Here is a 21512-nt window from a genome sequence, read left to right on the forward strand (position 1 = left end):
GAGGTTGGCCCAGGATCGGACATTGTTTCGTTCTGCTGTGCATGGGGTCGCTATGAGTCGGTTCCGACTCGATGGCACCTGACAACAACAACAACAGCAGTTGGATTGCTAACTGCAAGGTCCACAGTTCAAACCCACTAGGTATTCTGTGGGAGAAAAAGGTTTTCTGTTTCCACAAAGATAAAATCTTGGCAATGCTATACAGGGTTGCCAGGAGTCAGAATCCACTTAATGGCAGTGGGTTTGGTTTTAGTTTACCAGTTGCAAATTTCAATGCCTAAAGCCACCAGGGAGGTAACATATATACAAAGAATCAGATATGTAAATGGACAGGGGGCTGTAAGGCCATGGTCCAGCCAGAAAATGTTGGTTAAAGCGCTTTTTTATCTAACAGGAGATTCTGGGTTCGTATCCTGGCCAGTGCCTAAGCCAGTCAAAAGTAGTATATTACTGGAGTCCTGTTCTGACACTGTAGGATAAACACTGGACTGCTAATCATAAGGTCAGTGGTTCAAACTCATCAGCCACTCCTAGTAAATCCTATACAAGGTTTCTATGAGTCGGAACTAACTTGATGTCAGTTAACAAAAGCGCTCAAATTAAAAACATTTCAACCAGCCAAACAAAACCCATCTGCATGTGGATTGGGGGCTGCATAAGGCAACCTGTTTTAAGTATGTTCCCTCATCAAGGTTGGCAGCATAGTGGGAAGAATGTAAGAGTTAAAGGGGACAGAGGTAAATACTGTTATATACACAATTCTGTAATAACCATGATCTGTGGGTACATACATGGACAGATACAAAGGCTGAATGGGTGTGTAAGGTACAGAGGGAATATACCCACAAATATATGAAGGTCTGACAGAGGCTTTGCTAAAAACACCCATGAATGTGGTGCCTTGAGTCAATTCCGACTCATAGCAACCTGGTATAGGGTTTCCAAAACCGTAAATCTTTACCAGAGCAGAAAGCCTAATCTTTCTCCTACAAGTAGCTGGTGGGTTTGAATCGCTGACCTTGTGGTTAGCAGTCTATTGCTTATCATACAGCACTACCAGGTTCACAGGAGGTAAAAATTATGAAAACCTCTTAGACATTACCAAACACCTTGAAGGAATGATTTGCTGGGCCTGAGGCTCAGAACCATGTCTCAGGAATCACCATGGTTAACTGGCATAACATAGTCAACACTGACAATGTTCTAATCCTAATTGGTAATGACTGGGATATTAAAAGTTCATGAATGGCCATCTAAGGTGCAACTATTGGTTTCTTCCTTTGCAGAGGAAAGAAGAGTGGTGAAAATTGGAGATACTTGGCAACAACTAGTCTAAAGGACTAAAGAACCATGGGAAGGAACATCAGTCTCCATGACTGTGAGACCAGATGAACTAGATGAGAGGGTGCCCAGCTACCATTATCTATTGCTCTGAAAGGGATCACATTGGAAGGTCCTGGATATAGTGGAAGAAAATGTGGAACGAAAATCAGAATTACAAAGAAGACCAGGCATACTGACCAAATAGAAACTGTTGGAACCCCAAGACTGTGGCTCTTGGTCACCCTTTAGTTCTGGAACTGAACTGAACACCTGTGGCTCAATTTTCAGCCAAGCAAAAGACAGGTATACAGAAGAAACAACAACAGTAGTGAGGTATGCACACCTTAGACTGGCCAACCATTCAAGATCTAAGGGCAGCATTTGGCTAAGGACAAAATTCAGAGGTGTGGGAGGGAGACGGGGATGGAAGCAGAGGACACAGGGAGGAGGTGGGATAAGTGATGTTACACTGAGGGGACTGTAATCGAGATGAAGCAAAGTGTATGGCTCGTTGAATGTAAAACAGTGTGCTCTGTTCAATTCACAATAAAAAGTTTGAAAAAAATGTACCCCCGTCTTCCTCACTGCCTTCTTTTCCCCATCTACAAAGAAACTTACTCTCTTTTGAAAAATTTTCACTACTTCAATCTCAACTTCCCTCTCCATCCACTCAATTTCTAAAAGGCTGTTTGGGACAGGATGTCTACCTGCGGGTATCATAATCCAAGGTAAGGCCATTGGGCCAGCCCAGGTCTGTGTTGATGAGGACCTTCCGCTCAGACCCGTCCAGGTTTGCCCGCTCAATCTTGGCAATGTGGCCCCAATCTGTCCAGAAGAGGTACCTGAGAAACAACAGTGCCATTATCACAAAGGCAGTGGAAGATGGCCCCCAGAGGTTGAGAGAACACAGGGCTCCCACCAATCTGACGGACACCCTCCAGGGGCCTCACTTCTATATGCCCGTCTTCCCTGGATCTTGTGTCTGCTGCCACCCACTTACCCCTTCCTGGGGAACACAGCAATGGCCCGGGGCTCATCGAGGCTGTTGTTGATGAGCACTCTGCGGCAGGAACCATCTAGTCTTGATGCCTCAATGGTGTTTCGGCCCGTATCTGTCCAATACAGGTTCCTGGCCACCCAGTCCACTGCCAGCCCATCGGTGGTCTTCAACCCATGCCCGATCACTGTCTCCATGTTGCTGCCATTCAGGTCTGCTCGCCTTGGGATATAATAAGTCAGTGTTAGATGAGTAACCAGACTACCCAGGAATAGACAGGACCCCTTTTCATCTGTTTTCCCATAACTGGACCTCCATCTTGCTAACCTTAACAAGGGTCAAAACCAAACAGCTGTTAGAACAATCCTCACATCCAGTGTGATAAGTACTCAGTAAAGTATTTACAGAATGAAAGAATGAATTTTTGTTCTTGTTAATTTCCATGGAATTAATTCCATCTCATGGTGACCTCATGTATGCATTGAAGAAATGTGCTCCACAGAGCTTTCAAGGCTGTGACCTTTTGAAAGCAGATCACTAGGCCTGTATTTTGTGGTGCCTCTGGGTGGGTTCGAACCACCAACCTTTTGGCTAGTAGTTGAGCACTTAACTCTTAATGCCATCCGGGGCTCCCATAAATTCTTAGGAGGACAGAATGCTTCCTGCTAACTGGAAATAGAGGGAGCTTAGACCCATGTCTTGTCAGAAGACATATTAATAATTTCCCATATACCTTTAGGAGGAGATAGGTTTACTGGGTGACAATTATAAGAGAAACGAATTTGTCAAAACTTACCAGTGACCTCAACCTCAGAATAGGGGGCATGTTGCAGTCACCTGGCAGACTTCTCTTAATGACAGATGTCTCCCTTTGTCCAGCAAGAGATCCTACTCCATGCCTCAGATAGAGCAAAGGGAAACGTACCGTCTCCTGACCCATCTTCCATGGGAGACTCTCTGCCATGGGAAATATTCTTATGGTGGTAGGGCATCACATTCCTCATCTGTTTTAAAACAACTGCCCACTGCCATCAAGCCAATTCTGACTCATGACCAGAGTAGAATTATTCCATATGGTTTCTGGGACAGTACATTTTTACAGGAGCAGACTGACACCTCTTTCTACAGTGGAATGGTTGGTAAGTTTGAACCACTGACTTTGCTGTTAATAAACAAATGCTTAACCCATTTCAGCAGCAGGGCTCCTTCCTCAGCTGTGTGAGGCCCACAGTTTAAAGGATAATAAAAATGAAACACATAACACACCAAAAATCTGGGGACCACCAGCACCAATGACCAGCACTGCTCCTGTATTACAATTCAGATACATGATTTAGCTACAAAACCTATTCATTAATGAGTCCTACATGACCAACTCGATGGCACTTAACAACAATAAGACTCTTAGGCCCAGTGATAGGGGTGGAAAGTTCCAAGTCATTAGTCTGATTTCCAAAGTTAGGAAATCTGCTCTAAGTGATAACACTACAAAGTGAATCAAGTCAGGATTCGGACTCGCTACCCAAGTCCATCATGCTTGGTAAAGTAGAGGGTCAGTGAAAAAGAGGAAGACCCTCAATGGGATGGACTGACACAGTGGTAGCAGCAACAGACTCAAGAACGGTGCAGGGCTGGACGGTGTTTCGTTCTGTTGTACACAGGGTCTCTCTAGGAATTGGAAGTGACTCAATGGAACCTAACAACAAATAATAACATCAAAGTCCATGGAGAGGACCCCTCAGGAACCAGAGGCAAGTCTGTATTCACTGGAGGTTTCAGCGGTACCTGATAACATCCAGGAACACATCTGTGTAATAGACCTTTCCATCCACACTGTCATAGTCCAGGGAGATGACATTGTTGAGCTCAGGAACAGGGACGTGCACATCTGTGTGGTCACTGGTGTCCAGGGAGATACGCCGGATGGAGCCACGGCTGGAGAAGAGCAGGTAGGTCTCAGGAGAGGGATCACAGGTCTTCCCGTCTCCCTTTAGCTGGATGCCAGTGGGGCAGGCACAGGAGAAGCCAGAAGGTCGAGGCAAGCAGAGGTGGGAGCAGCCACCGTTTTTCAAGCCGCACTTGTTAAAACCTGGTGATGAGAGAGAAAACCACAAGCTTTCCCACATAGCCTGGAAGACTGGTGAATCTTGCAAAGGTTCTAATTTCATATAACCCTGCTATTCTAAGAGGCAGACTTCAAGCTTGGTAAGGATGAGGAGAAGAAACAGAAGTGTCCCCAGGAGTCCTTTGAAAGTGACAGTATCATACAGAGACAGTACAAGCCATGCACAGAGGAAACACAGCTGATCCCACTATTTTGATGAGTCCCTGTCTCTCTGATTATGGTCTATAGATAGCTCTGAAGTTGAGACACCCCCCAGAAAGCCAGAGCCTCTGACTCACAGCCTCAGGGGTCTTCTCACCCAGTGGCTGTGCCCGGTCCACAGCCTGGATGTCCATGAGGCCTGGCAGGTTGGATCTCACTAAGATGACATTGCTGCCGGTACCCTTGTCAGCACGGTGGATGCTTCGAGTCTGCCAGTCAGTCCAGTAGATATAGGAGTCCAGCAGGGTGAGGCCATACGGATGCTGCACAGGTGACACCAGTGTGTGCCGATTGGCACCATTCAGGTCAGCGGCCTCAATTCGCTGAAAAAGAAGGAGAGCAGTTGATGTGGCTACTGGTAGACCAGGAGCCCTAGGGGAGCACCAGAACAGACTTCTCCCATCTTCCTAGGTTCCCAGGAAGCAGCAGGGGCAGGGTACTCACCTCAGTGTGGGCATCAGCCCAGAGCAGTTGGGAGCTGGCCTTGTCCACAGTCAGTCCATTGGGCCAGCCCAAGTTGTTATTGATGAGCACGGTGCGGTCTGAGCCATCCATTCCGGACCGTTCTAACTTGGCATTCTCCCCCCAGTCTGTCCAGTACATGAACCTGGGTAAGGAAGAGTACTAGCTAGTTATACCTGCAGCTACCCTATACCATGAGCACTTACAATGTGCAGGACACTATGCAAGGTACCTTACATGCATTATCTCAATCGTCATAAGCACCACAACTATGCATTTTCACCACTTCCTCTGTTTCTTAGGTAAGGATGCTGAGGATCAGAAAGGTTAAAACCTGGGTCCATACCAACATACCAATGTTCATTCTGGCACTATTCACAGTAGCCAAAAGTAGAAACCACCAAAATACCCATCAACTGATGAATCACTTAACGAAACTGTGGTCCACAGATATAATGGAATAGCACTCAACCATAAAGACAAATGAAGTTCTGACACATGCTGTCATAACATGGATGGAACTTGAAACATTGTGAAATACGTAAGTCAGTCACGCTAGGGCAAATATTATATAATTTCACTGATATGAAGTAGGCAAATATGCAGAAACCAAAGATCATTGGTGGTTATTAGAGGTTGGGCAGGGGGAGAAGGGAGTTCATTCTTGGGGGCCACTGAGCTTCCTGCTGGTGGTAAAATCATTTGGAAAATGATAGTGCTGATAGTTACTCAGCATGATGATCATAATCAATGTCACTGAGCTATACATGTAAAAATTGTGCTGTAATAGATACTTTTACTGCAAGGAAAAGAGCCCTGGAAACACAGTGGTTAAGCATTCAGCTGTTATAGAAAGATTGTCGTTTGAACCCACCGGCCGTTCCACATGAGAAAGATGTGGCAGTCTGCATCCATGAACACAGTTGTTGTAAAGAGCCACTGAGTCGGTTTCGACTCACAGTGACTCAATATAGGGTTTCTGAGGAGCAGCTGGTGAGTTTGAACTGCCCACCTTACTCAAACCGACCTTGAGATTCGGTTTATTATCTTACAGTGCCACACGGTCTTGGAAACACTATAGGGCAGTTCTATTCCGTCCTATAGATCATTATGAGTAGGAATCAACTTAACGGCAATCGAGTGGGTTTGGTTGTTTGGTAGTGGTGCAATGCTTAAGTGCTTAACTGCTAACCAAAAGACTGGTGGTACAAACTCAGTGGCTCCATGAGAGAAAGCCCTAGCAATCTTATTCTATAAAGATCACAGCACAGGAAACCCTATTTGGTGGTTCTACTCTGTCATATGGGGTTGCTATGAGTCTACATCTATTTGACAGCACGTATGGTGCTGCGGGTTAATGCGCTGGACTGTAAGGTCAGTTTGAACCACAAGGTCCATGGTTCAACCTCATAAGCCGCTTCTCAGAAACCCTATACAGGGTTGCTGTGAGTTGGAAGTGACTCGATAGCACTTAACAACAACAACAACTACAACCACAGGAAAAAAGGAGGAAGGGGGAAAGGAGAGTGCCACTGGGTCCAACGTGAAGTAGCTGATAAGTGGTGAAGGAATTTGAATCCTGCTTTTCTGACTCTAAGGCTCATTCTTTTCATCTCTACCCTAGAGCGTTGCCCTGAAAGAAATGAGTAGGGCATGGAAGTCAGTCCAAAGACTCCCCTGAAGCATACTTGCTCCCCACTATCCACCCTTCAGTCCATCCATAGTTCAGCTGAGCCAGTCTGCCCTGCTGTCCAGAGCCCCAGATCTGACTCTCACCCCATCTCATGGTACAGTACAATGGCCCGGGGGCTGTCCAGGTTCTGCCACACCAACACTTTCCGCATGGACCCATCCAGGTTGCCCACTTCAATCCGATTGGTGCCCGTGTCTGTCCAGTAGACTTTCCGGCCAATGGCATCCACGGCAAGTCCATCTGTGGTTTGTAGCCCTGCAGGAAGTCAAGAGAGCACACTGGCTCCTGCCTTCAAACAGATGTGCTATTTCCCGGCTGTGGAGCAGACAGGTGTCCCGGGACTAGGAGGAAGCCTCACCCGCAGTGATGAGATCCTCCTGCTGTGAGCCATCCAGATTGGCACGGCTGATCCTGTGCAGCGTACTGTCAGACCAGTATACTTTTCCTGGAGAGACATACACAGCTACCTCATGCCCTGAGACCCCAGAGCATGTCAGAGAGCTCTGTGCCCCCTAGCGAGGAAATCAAGAAATGTAGAAATACCATAGCAAGAGAGCTCTGGGCAGAGATGGAGATGAAGGATCCAAAGCTATGCATTCACAACCAAAGAGAGGGTGCTGTAGAGATGGGGCAAGGGCTATGCCAAAGAACAGGTATCCCCCAGGCTTTGAGAAGGGGGCAAAGGTGGAGGAAGAGAATAGCGGTTGCTGTGGGGCAGGAACAGATGGCCAGGTGAAAAGGGGAGAGCTGGACAGACCTTCCTGGGGATCCACTCCAATGGCAATGGTGTTCTTCATGGTAATGTTGATTGGCACCACCACATCGGCAAAATAAGGGATGTCCAGAGAGACCATGCGTATGTCTATTCTCCTGGCGAAGATGAGGAAACTGTTCATACCTGGACAGGTGGAGAGAGGAGAGCAGACACTCACTCTAGGAAGTCATTATGAGGATTTGGAGTCAGGTAGATTGAAGTTCATGTCCTGGCTCTGCTAGCTTCTCATGGTCCTGGGCAAGTAATTTAAATGATTTAGGCCTCAGGTTTCTCATTCGTAAAGTGGGGACATTTGCAGGGTAGCAGTAAGGACCAAAAGAGCTCATGTACACAAAGCAGTTAGCAAAGGGTCTCAAACATAAAAAGAGCTCAATAAATGGGGGCTTTTTAAATATGGCGGAAGCAGCTCTTTGAAGAATCCTTTGTCATTTTGTGACACTTAAGAATTGGAAAAAAAGAAAGCCTTCAATAGGGATTAGACTATAACATAAAGAAAACAAAAACTCCTTACAACTGGATCAATAAAATCAACATCATGATAAACCCAGCAAAGACTGAAGTTGTCAAGGATTTCATTTTGCTTGGATCCACAATCAATGCCCATGGAAGCAGCATGTAGTGTATTGCATTGGGCAAACCTGAGGCAAAAGACCTTTTAAAATGCTAAAAAATGAAGATATCACTTTGAGGACTAAGGTGCACCTTACCCAAGCCATGATATTTTCAATCATCTCATATAATGTGAAAGCTGAACAACGAATAAGGAAGACTGGAGAAGAATTGATGCCTTTGAATTAAATTATGGTGCTGGTGAAAGAGACTGAATACAACAAGGACTGCCAGAAGAGCCGACAAATCTGTCCTGGAGAAGTACAGCTTGAGTGCTCCTTAGAAGGGAGGTAAGTGAGATTTTGCCTCATGGACTTTGGACATGTTGTCAGAAGGGAGCAGTCGAGAAGGACATCATGTTTGGTAAAGTAAAGGGTAAACCAAAATGAGGAAGACCCTCAATGAGATGGACTGATGCAGTAGCTGCACTAATGGACAGGACAGTGCTTGTGAAGACGTCACAGGACCAGGCAGTGTTTTACTCTGTGGTACACAGGGTCATTATGAGTCAGAACCAACTCAAAGCAAGTAACAACAACAAAGGCATGTAGCCACAATTTGGGAAGCAGTGTTCACAGGTCCTCTGATATCCCAAATTCCTGGGAAGTTAGGATTCAAATGCAGCTTACACACAGCATTCTCTAGGAAGAAGCTTCAACTTCCAACATCTGGACAATCAGGCCTGCTTTTGGAGGCCTCCAATTAAAGCTTCCACATGAGTTGTACAGCTTGTATGCAAACAAAGATGCCATATCCAAGGAAGATGCTATTTGCATTGTAGGAATCATGTACTTTAAAATTTATTATACAGTGAAACAGGTGTGAGCTGGAACTCAACGGAATTACCTTGCTTTTCCAGGTCTACAAGTTTCCTGACTCTGACAGGGAGCACTTACCACTTTACTACTGCTTTCTATTTAGTGGAAAATATTTGAATTTTCCTTCTCAAAAAGGTCTTAGCCCGACACAGGTTCCGGATTTTGCAAGTACAACTTTAGGGCAGATGCAAGTAAAGGGTCTGGTTCTAGCTAAAACAGTATAATATGACAATTTTCCAGCAGATGAAAGCAAAATGTCTTGAGAAAGGAGCACCTTTTTCCTAAAATACACGAAGTCACCATATGGACTTGTTGGATCCTGCCTCCAGCCTCCTTGTCCACTTGCTCCCCTGAGCTTCCCCACTTTTCTTAAAGCTCTCAGTCTCCCTCCTAGTCTCTAGAAGTACGAGGATCTACAAGGTTTCTCAGAGCACACTAGAACTCAGCTGCCAAGGAGAGGCTGAGAACACCCACACTTGCAGATAATACCCACTTGACGTGGCTTCAATGACTGGATGATCAGAGCTCAACTAGAAAAAAAAAGAAGAGGGAAAAAAGAGTAATCTGATACAATTTGATGAACTTGACCTACACCTATGGATGCAGTAGCTCAAAAGAGGGAACAAATCCTTACAGCAAGGATCATTCCCACCCTTTTCCATACACAGAGCAGACAGGGATGGGCAACTTGGACATTGGCTACCCAAAATGGGGGGAGGGGGGCACACTCTGGTAGCATAGTGGTTACAAATCGGGCTGTTAACCTCAAGGTCGGCGGTTCGAAACTACCAGCCGTTCTGCAGGAGAAAGATGAGGTTTTCTGCTCCTGTAAAGATTTATAGCCTCGGAAACCCTGTGTAAGGTCACTATGAATCGACTCCATGGTACTTATCAACAACAATAAAGGCAAGAAGTGACTGGCTTACAAGCTTTCAAGAGGAAACCTAGATCCAGAGGGTGTGGACGAAGGTAGAATCTCCACTGAGTAGTATCCAATCTGTCTGGGTGGGACTGATGAAAGGAGATGTGGATAGGTTTCTTGTGGTACAATGGTGAATAATTGTTATCAGGACTGACTGTAAGGGTTGTAAATGTAAAGGTAGATGCTTTGTAGCAAAAGGAGGGGAGTGATTGACTTTGCAGTCTAGGAGAGGTCCCTGGGACCATCAAGGGAGAAGAGTGGAGAGCAGGACCCTACCCAGAGAAGCAGTGACACCAGAGATGGAGGCAGAGACGATGACGTGGAGTGATGAAGTAGCTGGGGACTTTAGACCCAGAGAGGGAGAGGGGCTGTGTGCTGACGACCAGGGAGCAGGCTTGCAGGGTATACACTTTTGTTGGTTGATGATGCATGGAGGGGATTATAACTATGGCAATGAAACGATGTACAATAGGATGGATGTAAAGCTAATGTTCTCCCGTGTAAACTATCACATAAATCACAATATCACATAAATCACAATAAAACATTAAAAAAAAAAAAAAAAAAAAAGGAGAGACTGTAGTCGGGTCTCTGATGCTTAGACTCACCTGGTGAACAGGTCTTCCCATCAGACAGCAGGTTGATGCCTGTGGGGCAGGTACAGCTGAAGCCGCTGGGATTTGGGGACCTAAGACACAGGTGACTGCAGCCACCATTCTCCAGTGCACATGGTGTGGACACTGGGGAGAAAGAAAGAGAGAAATCAATAAGGAGAACCAGGGCACAGAAAGGTCCAGAAGAAGCCGGTACAAGCCAAGGCTGCTCACCTGGGGGGCGTTGGCGGTGGAAGACATGGATGTCCATGAGGTTCTCCAAGTTCTCCTGCAGGGTCTCCCGGTCCAGCCCTGTCAGCCGGTCGGCACTCTGGATGCTCTTGGTTTGCCAGTCGGTCCAATAAATACGCTCTCCATAGAGAGTCAGCCCGAAAGGATGGGGGAGCTGGCTTCCGATCAGCACCTGCCGGGGCCACAGCACTTGTGTCATACCCCCCAGGAAAGTTCAACAGTACAGAGCAGTGGTCAGCAGTTCAGAACTCAAGTCTGCCACTGCTGCCCAAGCAAGGGCTAGTTACGAAATCTCCTTGCACCTCGGTTACCAATCTGAGATACGATTGTGGTAGTGTCTAGTTCTTAAGATTGTGTGAGGATTAAAAAAGATTATAGGTGATTTACAAAGTCTTAAGGTGTTTCTCGACAAATTGCTTGTTGTTGTTGTTGTTAAGTGCTGTCAAGTTGGTTCCAACTCATAGCAACCTGTATAGGGTTTTCAAGGAGTGGCTGGTGAATTTGATCCGCCAACCTTGTGGCTCAAACCGACCTTGCAGTCCAGCGCTTTATCCCACAGCATCACACCAGGAAGCTGTTACTGTTGGTAGGTGCTGTTAAGTCAATTGCAACTACTCATAATGATTGTAAGTTTAACAGGATGATGTGTTGGTGTTATCCCTTCCCTGTTGCTGCTTGAGTCCATTGTTGTAACCATCAATTGTTTAGTATTTACAAAAGGAAAAATAGCAACTTTTCAATGGATGCTACTTTAGACCCAGCAATCAAAATTAACATCACCAATAATGGGACATGCCAACATCATACGCCTATGAACGAGATACACTGGGAGTGTAAAACAGGGCTTAATTTATGCAAAATCCTTCCCAAACACTGGACAAATCCACATTGAGGGGCACTCTACCTTTACAATAAAAATGCAAAAGTCAGGAAAGAAACAGAAAGGCTGTGGAAGGGTTTGAGATTAGACTTTAAAGAGACCTGACTATGAAACACAGTCAGTGATCCTGAATTGCATTTTGGCCCAAAAATGAAAAGTGATTAAGGGCATACCAGGACAACCAGTAGTGAAATTGAATACGGACTGTCGATTAGAGAGTCATATCGTATCAGTGTCAAATTCCTTGATTTTGATCACTATATTGCAGTTATGTAGGACAATATCCTATTCTTAGGATATATGCATTGAAATATTTTGAGGTCAAGGGGCAGGATATCTCCAGCTTGATCTCAGATGACTCAGAAGAACAATTATACACATACTCACACACAGAACAAATGAGAACGACCGAGCAAATGTGGCAAGTGTTATTTGTTCTTTTTGCCACTTTTCCGTAAGTTTAAAATTATAACAAAATAAACAATAACAAAAACAAATGTGAGAAGTTTTCAAAAAAGTTCATGGAAAAATGGAATTAAGAGAATTTTTCCACAAACTGTTGAAGCCCTCATATATCATGGGTTCAGTATGCAGTTGGTAATTAATTAGCATTAGTTATGATGGTTAAGGATTCCTGGTGTGGCACTGTAGGATCAGCACTGGATTAGTGGTTCAATCCCACCAAATGCTCCTCAGAAACCTTACACAGGGTTGCTCTGAGTCACAATTGACTAGACGGCACTTAGAAAATAACAATGGTAACATGCTGGCTAAGGCACCATGGTAATATAATGGATAACAAGCTGAGCTGAAAACCATAAGGTCAGTAGTTTGAATCTACCTGGTGCTCCTTTGGAGAAAGATGAGGTTTTCTGCTCCCGTAAAGATTTACAGCTTCAGAAACAGCCACCCACCCCCATGCAAGTCTTGTCCCATAAGCCCTATGTCTTCCTAATTCCTGTCATCTGCCAGCTAGTGAGTGCTGACCGGAAACTGTCAGGGCTGTGGTCAAGAGCTCAAAATGCGATTCTGTGGGAGGATGTCTGGGTACCACTCTTACCTTCCTCTTGCTGCCATCCAGCCCAGCAAATTCAATTGTCTTCATGCCAGCATCAGCCCAGTAGAGCCGCTGGGACCCGTAGTCAATGGCCAGTCCATTAGGCCAGGTCAGATTAGAAGAGATGATGACCTGCCGGCCCGAGGCATCCATGCCAGCTCGTTCGATCTTGGGACTTGCGCCCCAGTCAGTCCAATACATGTACCTGAGAACAGGCAAGGGAGGTCTTACAAGTGTCCAGTTACTGCCCAGCGCCCAGCCTTATCCCTGGGTTCAGAGTTTTCTCTGAAGGTCTTCTATCTTCACCACTGTCAAAAGCTACCCTAGGGTCTTAAGTGAAGCCATTGCTAAAGGGGTACTCAGCAATGAAGGCCTACAGGGAAATATAAAGAAAGAGAGCAACTGAAGACAGAAAGTAGAAAGGTTTGCTTGACTAGATGGGTTGAATAATTATGACACAAAAATATAACAGACTACTCTATAAGCATTAAGGACAAGATGGATATATATCATCACATGAAAAAATATCAGAGCTATATAATGAAAAATTTAAAAATAAAGACAAAATAGGAAGCCATTTTTTAATAAAACCCAAACCACTACCAGTAACAAATATGTGTGGCGCTGTGGATTCATGCGCTGCACTGCAAAGTTAGTTGGAATCACAAAGCTCCCTGAAAACCCTATGCAGGGTTGCTATGGGTTGGAACTGACTCGATGGCATTTAATAACAACAACAATAAAAGAAAATCTAGAAAGAGTTTCCTATACTGTTAGCAGTGGTTATTACTGGAGAGTAAGATTATAGAGGACTTTTCACTTTCTATAAATTAGATTTTTTGTTTTTACAATGAGTTATTTTTTGTAAGCTGACCAAAAAAAAAACAAGATGAAGCGATTTCTTTGCTCACAGAAGAAATAGGCTCTGTTCCTTGGAGTGTCCATAAGATCTATCTAATCGGTTTCCCTAGTTGCCATGTTCCCGTCTAGTATTCAGGTCTAGGGGGTGAGGAGAACTTATTTCAAGGGGCAGGTGCTCACCCGCCCATGGGTTCGACCACTATGTCCCGGGGACGATCAAGGTTCTCCCAGATGAGTACTGTCCGCATGCTGCCATCTGTGTTGGCCACTTCAATCCGGTCCGTACCTACCAAGAAGACGACTCAGATGTTCACTCTGGTCTTAACTCATTCACACTCTTGCCTTCCTTGCCCAGCATGAAGACTGGCATGCCCCAGATGCTCAGTAGATATTTGGTGACGGTGGCATAATGGGTAATTAGTTGACTGACTTGTGAGAAGAAATGAGTGTCATTTCTTGGAAGAGCAAGGCTTCCCCAACCAAAGTGACCAGCTCTGCCCTGTAATTTAAGACAATGTTTCTCAAACTGTAGTGTGCATTAAAAAATCAAGAGAGCCTGTTAAAATACAGATTCCTGAAGCTGACCCCCATAGATTCTGTTTCAGTAGGTTTCGGGTGGGGCCCAAGGATTTGCATTTTGAACAAGTTCCCAGGTGATGCTGCTGCTGCTGCTGATCTACGAACCACACTTTGAGTAGCACTGGTATGAAGCACTCTTCTTGCCTTCCACACCCATCTGGTTAACAGAAGATGACTGTTATATTCAGATAGGATGGAAGAAAAAAACACAGCTATAGGTAGCGTAGTGGTTACAAATTGGGCTGCGAACCTAAAGGTCAGCGGTTCGAAACTACCAGCCACTCCGCGGGAGAAATATGAGGCTTTCTACTCCCGTAAAGATTTATACCCTCGGAAACCCTGTACAGGGTCGTTATCGGTCGGAACCGACTCGATGGCACTTAACAACAACAACAACAACAATAGAGCTTCCTCATCTGAAATGTCTCAAAATATCCCCTAGCAGCAGCTACACAGCTGCTATTTGATTGACAAATGCCAAACCCTCACGTGTAAGCTTCTCCTTTCGGCTCTGCAGCAGCCCCATCACTCCTGACCTACCAAGGACTTAAGGCCAAGGCAGAAGCTGCTTAGGAGAAGCATCAAGTCCCTTTTACCTGAAGTCAAGGTTTTAAGTAAGGCACCAATGACAGTGGCCAGGGTGGCCCGCACATACCTGCATCTGTCCAGTACAGCTTGTTGGTGATCCAATCAATGGCCAGACCTGCAGGACTCTCCAAGCTTGTATCCACTACCACCTGCACAGGAAACAAAACTCTATCACCAAGTATACTATTGCCCAACCTCTGGGACCCAAACTTAAGCTAATTCCCAAGGTGACAAAGGCATAGGAAGCCCTTACCCTGAAGAGGGAAGAATCTATCCCTCTACCTCTGTCCTCCCCAAGGGGCTGGGCCCACACTGGGCCCTACCTCCTGTCCTGTTCCATCCCACTTGGCCCTGCTGATGGTGTCAGTGCTGACATCTGTCCAGTATACGTGGTCATCCCGGGAGTCCCAGTCAAGGGCCACAGCACTGCGCACGTCAGCCAGTGGGATGACATCGTCGGACAGGTCCTCAGTGTCGAAGCTGATCCGACGGATGTCCATCCTTCGGGCAAAAAGCAGGAACTTGTCAAGACCTGATCAAAGGCCGAAAGGGGTCTCCTTTTAATGCTCTAAATCCAATAATAGTGACAGACACAGACGCTCACCTGCGTGACATCTGGTTCATCACATTTCCTGGGATCTGGTGCCCTTTGCCCCCTAACATTCACACGGTAGACCCACTTTGAGCTCTGGGCCACCCAGGCTGGCAGAATCAGAGTTTGGGATCAAATGGATATGGGTTCTATCCAGAGCCCAGAGGGGCATCCTGTTTAAGAGTCTATTCGCTCTCATGTTAACTTCCCTCTCCTCCTACTCTCCTACTTTTTCTCCACCTCCTCCAGTGCACTGGCCGATCACCATCTCCCCAGCCCCTCACTACTTCTCTGATTTCCATGACTGTTTTAGGCATTAGCTGCCCCATTCATCATCTAAAGTCTTTTCTCTTGCTCTTCTCTGCTGGAATGGGGCCAATGGCTACTGTGAACTGAGCACATCTTCCTCGCCAGACACTGAAGTCGGTGCTTTTATTGCCTGCTCTCTTTTACCCTTACACTAATCATTTGAGATACAAGCTATTCTTGTTCCTGCATTTTAGATGAGCACCCCTGAGGCTCACACAGGTTAAGTTGTATACCTTGGCTACAAAGTAACAGAGCTGGAACTTGAATTCTGACTGACTGCAGAACTGTAACTCTGGTCACTCCCCTATACACTATCCCCTGCCTCCACCCTGGTCTATTTCCCCAGCACATTTTCCTTCCTGGAAAGGCACTCCTGCCTAACGTTACCAACTATCTTCTTCCAATCTATGGGAAAGCCTTATGGGGAAACTTCTGGAAAAACCTCCTATATCTCACCAACAATATGGGAAGAGCTGGGCACAAAGGAATGTGTGTGTGTGTGTGGGGACACTCAAGAGCATGAAATAAGAATGAAAACAATATGTCTAAATTTCATTCTCTGGAAAGAACCCAGATCCCATAAGAATTTGATTTTAACCAGGGATAAAAGGGCCAGCCGGGTACACAGCAATGGTGTAAGAACTGCTGATAACGTGCAGGGAATTACTTCATGTCCCTTGCACTCCTCTGGGGACTATTCTCAGGAAATATCTGCAGGAGCCCAAAGAAGGCCAAAGCAGCTGCTCAGGCAGAGCCCAGCAGACAGGGCATCACATTGTGTTTTCACTTGTTAGACACCTAGTCATCTAAGGCTTATATAAACAGGAGCCCTAGTGGCACTATAGGATAAGTACTAGACTGCTAACCATAATGTCTGCAATTCAAGCCCATCAGCCAGTCTGTGAGAGAAGAGTGAGGCTTTTTGCTCTTGTAAAGATTTACAGCCCTGACCATTCCATACAGGGTCACCATGAGTCAGAATGAACTCGATGGCCGGGGGTTTGGTTTGGGCTAGTAACAGAATGGCTCCTGGATAGCACAAGTGGTTTGTGATGGGCTGTTAACTTGAAGGTTGGCTGGTGGTTCAAACCTACCCAGCGGCTCTGCAGGACAAAGGCATGGCAATCTGCTTCAGCGAAGATTACAAGTGAGGAAATCCTACACAGCAGCTCGACTCTGTCACGTGGGGTCGCCATGAGTTAGAATTGACTTGATGGAAACAGGCTTGGTATTTTTCTGTGTATACAGGGCATCATCAGGGACTCTAATTTTAGCTCCCTAGTGTAGGGGCTGAAGAAAGGCTTCAACAGGGTAAGGCTAGAGGTGAAGGGTAGGAAACCACTCCTACCAAACCCCCTTCAGTTCTTTCTATAAGGGGCTGGTACCCTCTTGTTGCCTATAGACAAAGCACCCTACCTAGTGATATTAAACAAGCTGGATGCAGGCATACATACTCAACTGAAGCTACTAAGCCTTTAGCAAATACAGTGAAGCCCTCAGCTTTGACACAGGAGTCCCCTGGGCCCGGTGCTTCCTCGCATCAGGCAATCCCTCAAACTCCTGCTCTTTATTCCTTCCACCCACCCTCATCAAGGCTGGTGCCCAGACCCACTTACTCTGGGCACAGGCGTAGCTGCTGATCTTGCGGAAACCAGTGGGGCAGGCACAGGTATAGTTGTGGCCACTGGGTAGACACAGGTGGGTGCAGCCTCCATTGTTGTCCCCACAACGGTTTTTCCCTGCTCAACAAGACCAAAGCAAGAGGATCAGGTAAGACACAAGGTTTACAAAAGTGGACTCCATGCTAAGGAATAGGGGTTTAGCTACAGTGTTTGTTGTCTGTTACTGTTGAGTTGGTTCACTCACAGTGACCCTGTATAGAGTTTTCAAAGCTGAAAAAAATCTTTGAAGGAGCAAAAAACCTCCTCTTTCTCCCGAGGAGTGGTTGGTGGGTTTGGTGAGCTGCTGTGGTTAGCAATCCAGTGCTTGTCCAACAGAGCCACCAGCTAGGGTGTCAACTCCCTGAAAAGGAACCCACCAGTCGCCATGTGGGGGAAAGTTATGGTAGTCTGCTTCCATAATGGCTACAGCCTTGGAAACCCTATAGGGCAGTTCTACTCTGTTCTATGGCGCTGCTATAAATTGGAACCAACCAGACAGCAATAGGTTTTGTTTTGTTTAAGCTCCCTGAAGGCAGAAACTTTGTCTTATTATAGTTTGTATCGCCCCAACTGGTAGTCCAGTAAGTACTTGACTCATAGAAGATGCCCTATAAATATTTACATGAATTAGCTAGAAACAGTGAAGCTGAAAAGAGAACTCGAAGCCTTTATTGATGAAGATCAAAGCCTGTAACTTTCAGTATGGATTATGTTGCTGTTGTTAAGTGCCATTGAGTTGGTTCCGACCCATAGCGACCCTGAATAGAGTTTCTGAGGAGCAGCTGGTGAGCTTGAACCACCAACCTTGCAGTTCAAATGGCTTTGCAGTCTGGCGCATTAACCTACAGTGCCACAGATTATAACTTAACACAAATAAAACAAAAATTCTCTAAGCTGGACCAATAAGCAACACCACGAAAAACTTTTCCTCTGGATTCACACAATCAATGCCCATGGAATCAGAAGTCAGGAAATTAAATGATGCATTATTGTACTGGAGTTCTGGTGTGGTATTATAGGATAAGCACTGGACTGTTACCCACAAGGTCAGTGGTTCAAACTCACCAGCTACTCCTAGGAAACCCTATACAGGGTTGCTATGAGTTGGAGTCAATTTGATGGCATTTAACAACATTTTATCAGGCAAATCAGCAGCAAAAGACCTTTTTAAAGTGTTAAAAAGCAAATATGTCGCTTTGGGGACTGAGGTACACCTAAGAAACCATGGTCTTTTCAATTATTTCATATACATGTGGAAGCTGGAAGATGAATAAAAAAGACCAAAGAAGAAATTATGGCTTGGAATTAAGGTGTTGATAAAGAATATTGAATATACCACAGGTAGTCAGAAAAACAGAAGAACAACAGCCTGGTGGCATGGTGGGTTAGTCATTGGGCTGCTAACCGCAAGGTTGGTGGTTCAAATCTACCAACTGCTGCATGGAAGAAGATGAAGCGGCCTGCTTCTGTAAAGAACTGCAGTCTTAGAAACCCTGTATGTTGTTGTTGTTAAGTGTCGTCTAGTCAGTTCCTATAGGGTTGCTAAGTTGGAATCAACTCATTGGCAGTGGATTTGGTTTTCGGTGGGCTAGAAGAGCAAATAAATATCTTGGAAGAAGTACAGCTTGAATGTTCCTTAGAAGTGAGGATGGTGAGACTCTGTCTCCCATACTTTGGACATGCTATCAGATTGACCGGTCCTTGAAGAAGGACATCATGTTGGTAAAGTAGATGGTCAGCGAAAAAGAGGAAGACCCTCAACAAGATGGACTGACACAGTATCTATGAACACTGGGCTCAGACATAACAAATGTGAGGATGGTAGAGGGCCAGGCAGTGTTTTGCTGTGTTGTACACAGGGTTGCTATGAGTCAGAACTGACTTGATGGCGCCTAACAACAGTGAAGCTGACTGAATCAAATTCCTCATTCGTAAGTCTCCATGTTTTAACACTCTGAATGTCCAGCAGAGGGGGGAGTTAGTCCAATGTCAGTGTCAATCCTGAATTTTTCTGCCGGAAGCAAAGACAACCAACTGTGACAGGTGCAGGGAAGGTCCTCAAGGGCACCAGAGGCCACATCAGTCACGGACTTTTCTGGCTCACACAACAAGCAGTATTTTACCTGGCGGCTGGCGCTGCGGGTGCAACGTGTGGATGTCCATAGGGAAGTGGAGTTTGTTGCGAATGATTTCCTGGTTCTTGCCTGTAAACTTGTTAGCACTGTTGATGCTCTTGGTATGCCAGTCTGTCCAGTACAAGCTGTCTTCAAACACTGTGATGGCAAAGGGGTGCGGGAGGCCTGGAGAAAGTTCAGGAAGATCTCAGTCCACACATGGCCTGCACAGAACACACATCACCCTCTGGCAAGTCTCCCGGGGCAGGGACGGGACAAGGAGAATGAGAGAGAACAGCAGAAGAAGGGCCTCACCCTGGCTAATGACAGCCTTGCGGTGACTTCCGTCCAGATTGGCCCTCTCGATGACATGGTGCTTAGCATCCACCCAGTACATACGGTGCCCGGCATAGTCGATGGTGAGCCCGTTGGGCCAGAAGAGATGGGTATCGGCAATGATGCGACGACCAGAGCCATCCATGCTGGAGGCCTCGATGCGGGGTGTGTTGCCCCAGTCTGTCCAGTAGATGGTACTAGCGAGGGAGAAAAGGAAACAGTTGCAGCAGAGGGCAGGTTAGTCATCTGGCTTCTATCTATTCAACCCAAATGATTCCAGCTAGTAGGTAATATATTCTGTCTAGCCCCAACCCAAACCCACTGGGTCGATTCCAACTCAGTGACCATACACATATAGGAGTCCTGGTGTGGCGCTGCGGGCTAATGCTCTGGACTGCAAAGCCGGTTTGAACTGCAAGGTCGGTGGCTCAAGCTCATCAGTCACTTCTCGGAAACCCTATACAGGGCTGCTATGGGTCGGAACCAACTTGATGGCACTTAACAACAGAACTGCCCCCATAGGGTTTCCAAGGCTACAAATCTTTATGGAAGCAGACTGCCACATCTTTCTACCATGGATTGGCTAGTGGATTTGAACCGCCAACCTGTTAGTTTACCTTTGGGTGCTTTAACCACTGCATCACCCGGGCTTGCTTTTTGATTAGTCCAGAGTACTATTTTTATTAAATACATTTTAATTTAACTTGTCTTTAGACAGGGCATTTATTCATTTAGTGATTTTCCAAAAGTACCTACTATGAAGTACTGGTGTGGTGCATAGGATAAGCACTGGATTGCAAGGTCGTTTTGAACCACAAAGTCAGTGGTTCAAATTCACCAATTGCTCCTTGGAAACCCTATATAGAGTAAATAAGAATTGGAACCGACTAGATGGCACTTTACAGCAACAATAGAGTCCTGGTGTGGTGCTGTAGGATAAGCACTAGACTACAAGGTCACAGTTTGAACCACAAGGTCAGCTGATCACATTCACCTCGGAAACCCCATCAGGGGTTGTTATGAGTGAGAACTGACTCAACAGCACTTAACAACAACAACTATGATCACAAGGATTCCTGGGGGTGGAGTGGGTTACATGTGGGGCTAGTAACTCGCAAGGTCAGCAGTTTGAACACACCAGCTGCTCTGAGGGAGAAAGGTGAGGCTGTCTGCTCTTGTAAAGATTTCTATTCTTGGAAACCCAAGGTAGCAGTTCTACTCTGTCCTGTGGGGTTGCTAGGAGTCAGAACAGACCCGGTGGCAGTGGGTTTGGTTTTTGGGTTCACTATGATCAGAGTCAATCCAGCTTGAACCTCTGGAAGTTCTCTGTCAATGTATGGTTGTAGCCATTTCTAAAGGTAATACAGAAATGGCTACAACCATACATTGACAGAGAACTTCCAGAAGTTCAAGCCGGATTCAGAAGAGGCTGTGGAATGAGGGATATCATTGCTGATGTCCGATAGAGCTTGGCTGAAAGCAGAAATTATCAGAAAGATGTTTACCTGTGCTTTATTGACTACACAAAGGCTTTCGATTGTGTGGATCATGACAAGCTATGGACAACATTTTGAAGTATGAGTATTCCAGAACACTTAACTGTGCTCATGAGGAATCCAAGAAGCAGTTGTTCGAACAGAGCATGGGAACACTGAATGTTTTAAAATTTAAAAAGGTGTGCAACAAGGTTGCATTCTTTCACCATACTTATTCAACCCATATGCTGAGCAAATAATACGAGAAGCTGGGTTCTATGAAGAAAAAC

General features: G+C 45.8%; 1 protein-coding gene across 1 annotated transcript in view; it reads right to left on the bottom strand.

Moving 5' to 3' along the window:
- Positions 1-21512, bottom strand: part of LRP4 (low density lipoprotein receptor-related protein 4) — a 72407-nt gene that overhangs the window by 17412 nt on the left and 33483 nt on the right. Inside the window, exons 15-31 of the mRNA XM_006865129.1 lie at positions 19727-19944; positions 19421-19597; positions 17253-17375; positions 15059-15267; positions 14803-14884; positions 13749-13854; positions 12711-12912; positions 10753-10942; positions 10534-10665; positions 7559-7699; positions 7160-7246; positions 6885-7056; positions 5091-5253; positions 4744-4969; positions 4106-4409; positions 2324-2542; positions 2031-2165 (exon numbers count right to left, since the gene is read on the bottom strand). Of these exons, the coding sequence (XP_006865191.1) occupies positions 2031-2165; positions 2324-2542; positions 4106-4409; positions 4744-4969; positions 5091-5253; positions 6885-7056; positions 7160-7246; positions 7559-7699; positions 10534-10665; positions 10753-10942; positions 12711-12912; positions 13749-13854; positions 14803-14884; positions 15059-15267; positions 17253-17375; positions 19421-19597; positions 19727-19944 (2886 nt within the window). The remainder of the gene's footprint in view (positions 1-2030; positions 2166-2323; positions 2543-4105; positions 4410-4743; positions 4970-5090; positions 5254-6884; positions 7057-7159; positions 7247-7558; positions 7700-10533; positions 10666-10752; positions 10943-12710; positions 12913-13748; positions 13855-14802; positions 14885-15058; positions 15268-17252; positions 17376-19420; positions 19598-19726; positions 19945-21512) is intronic.

This window comes from Chrysochloris asiatica, unplaced genomic scaffold, assembly GCF_000296735.1.
Source record: "Chrysochloris asiatica unplaced genomic scaffold, ChrAsi1.0 scaffold00075, whole genome shotgun sequence".
NCBI classification, from domain to species: domain Eukaryota; kingdom Metazoa; phylum Chordata; class Mammalia; order Afrosoricida; family Chrysochloridae; genus Chrysochloris; species Chrysochloris asiatica.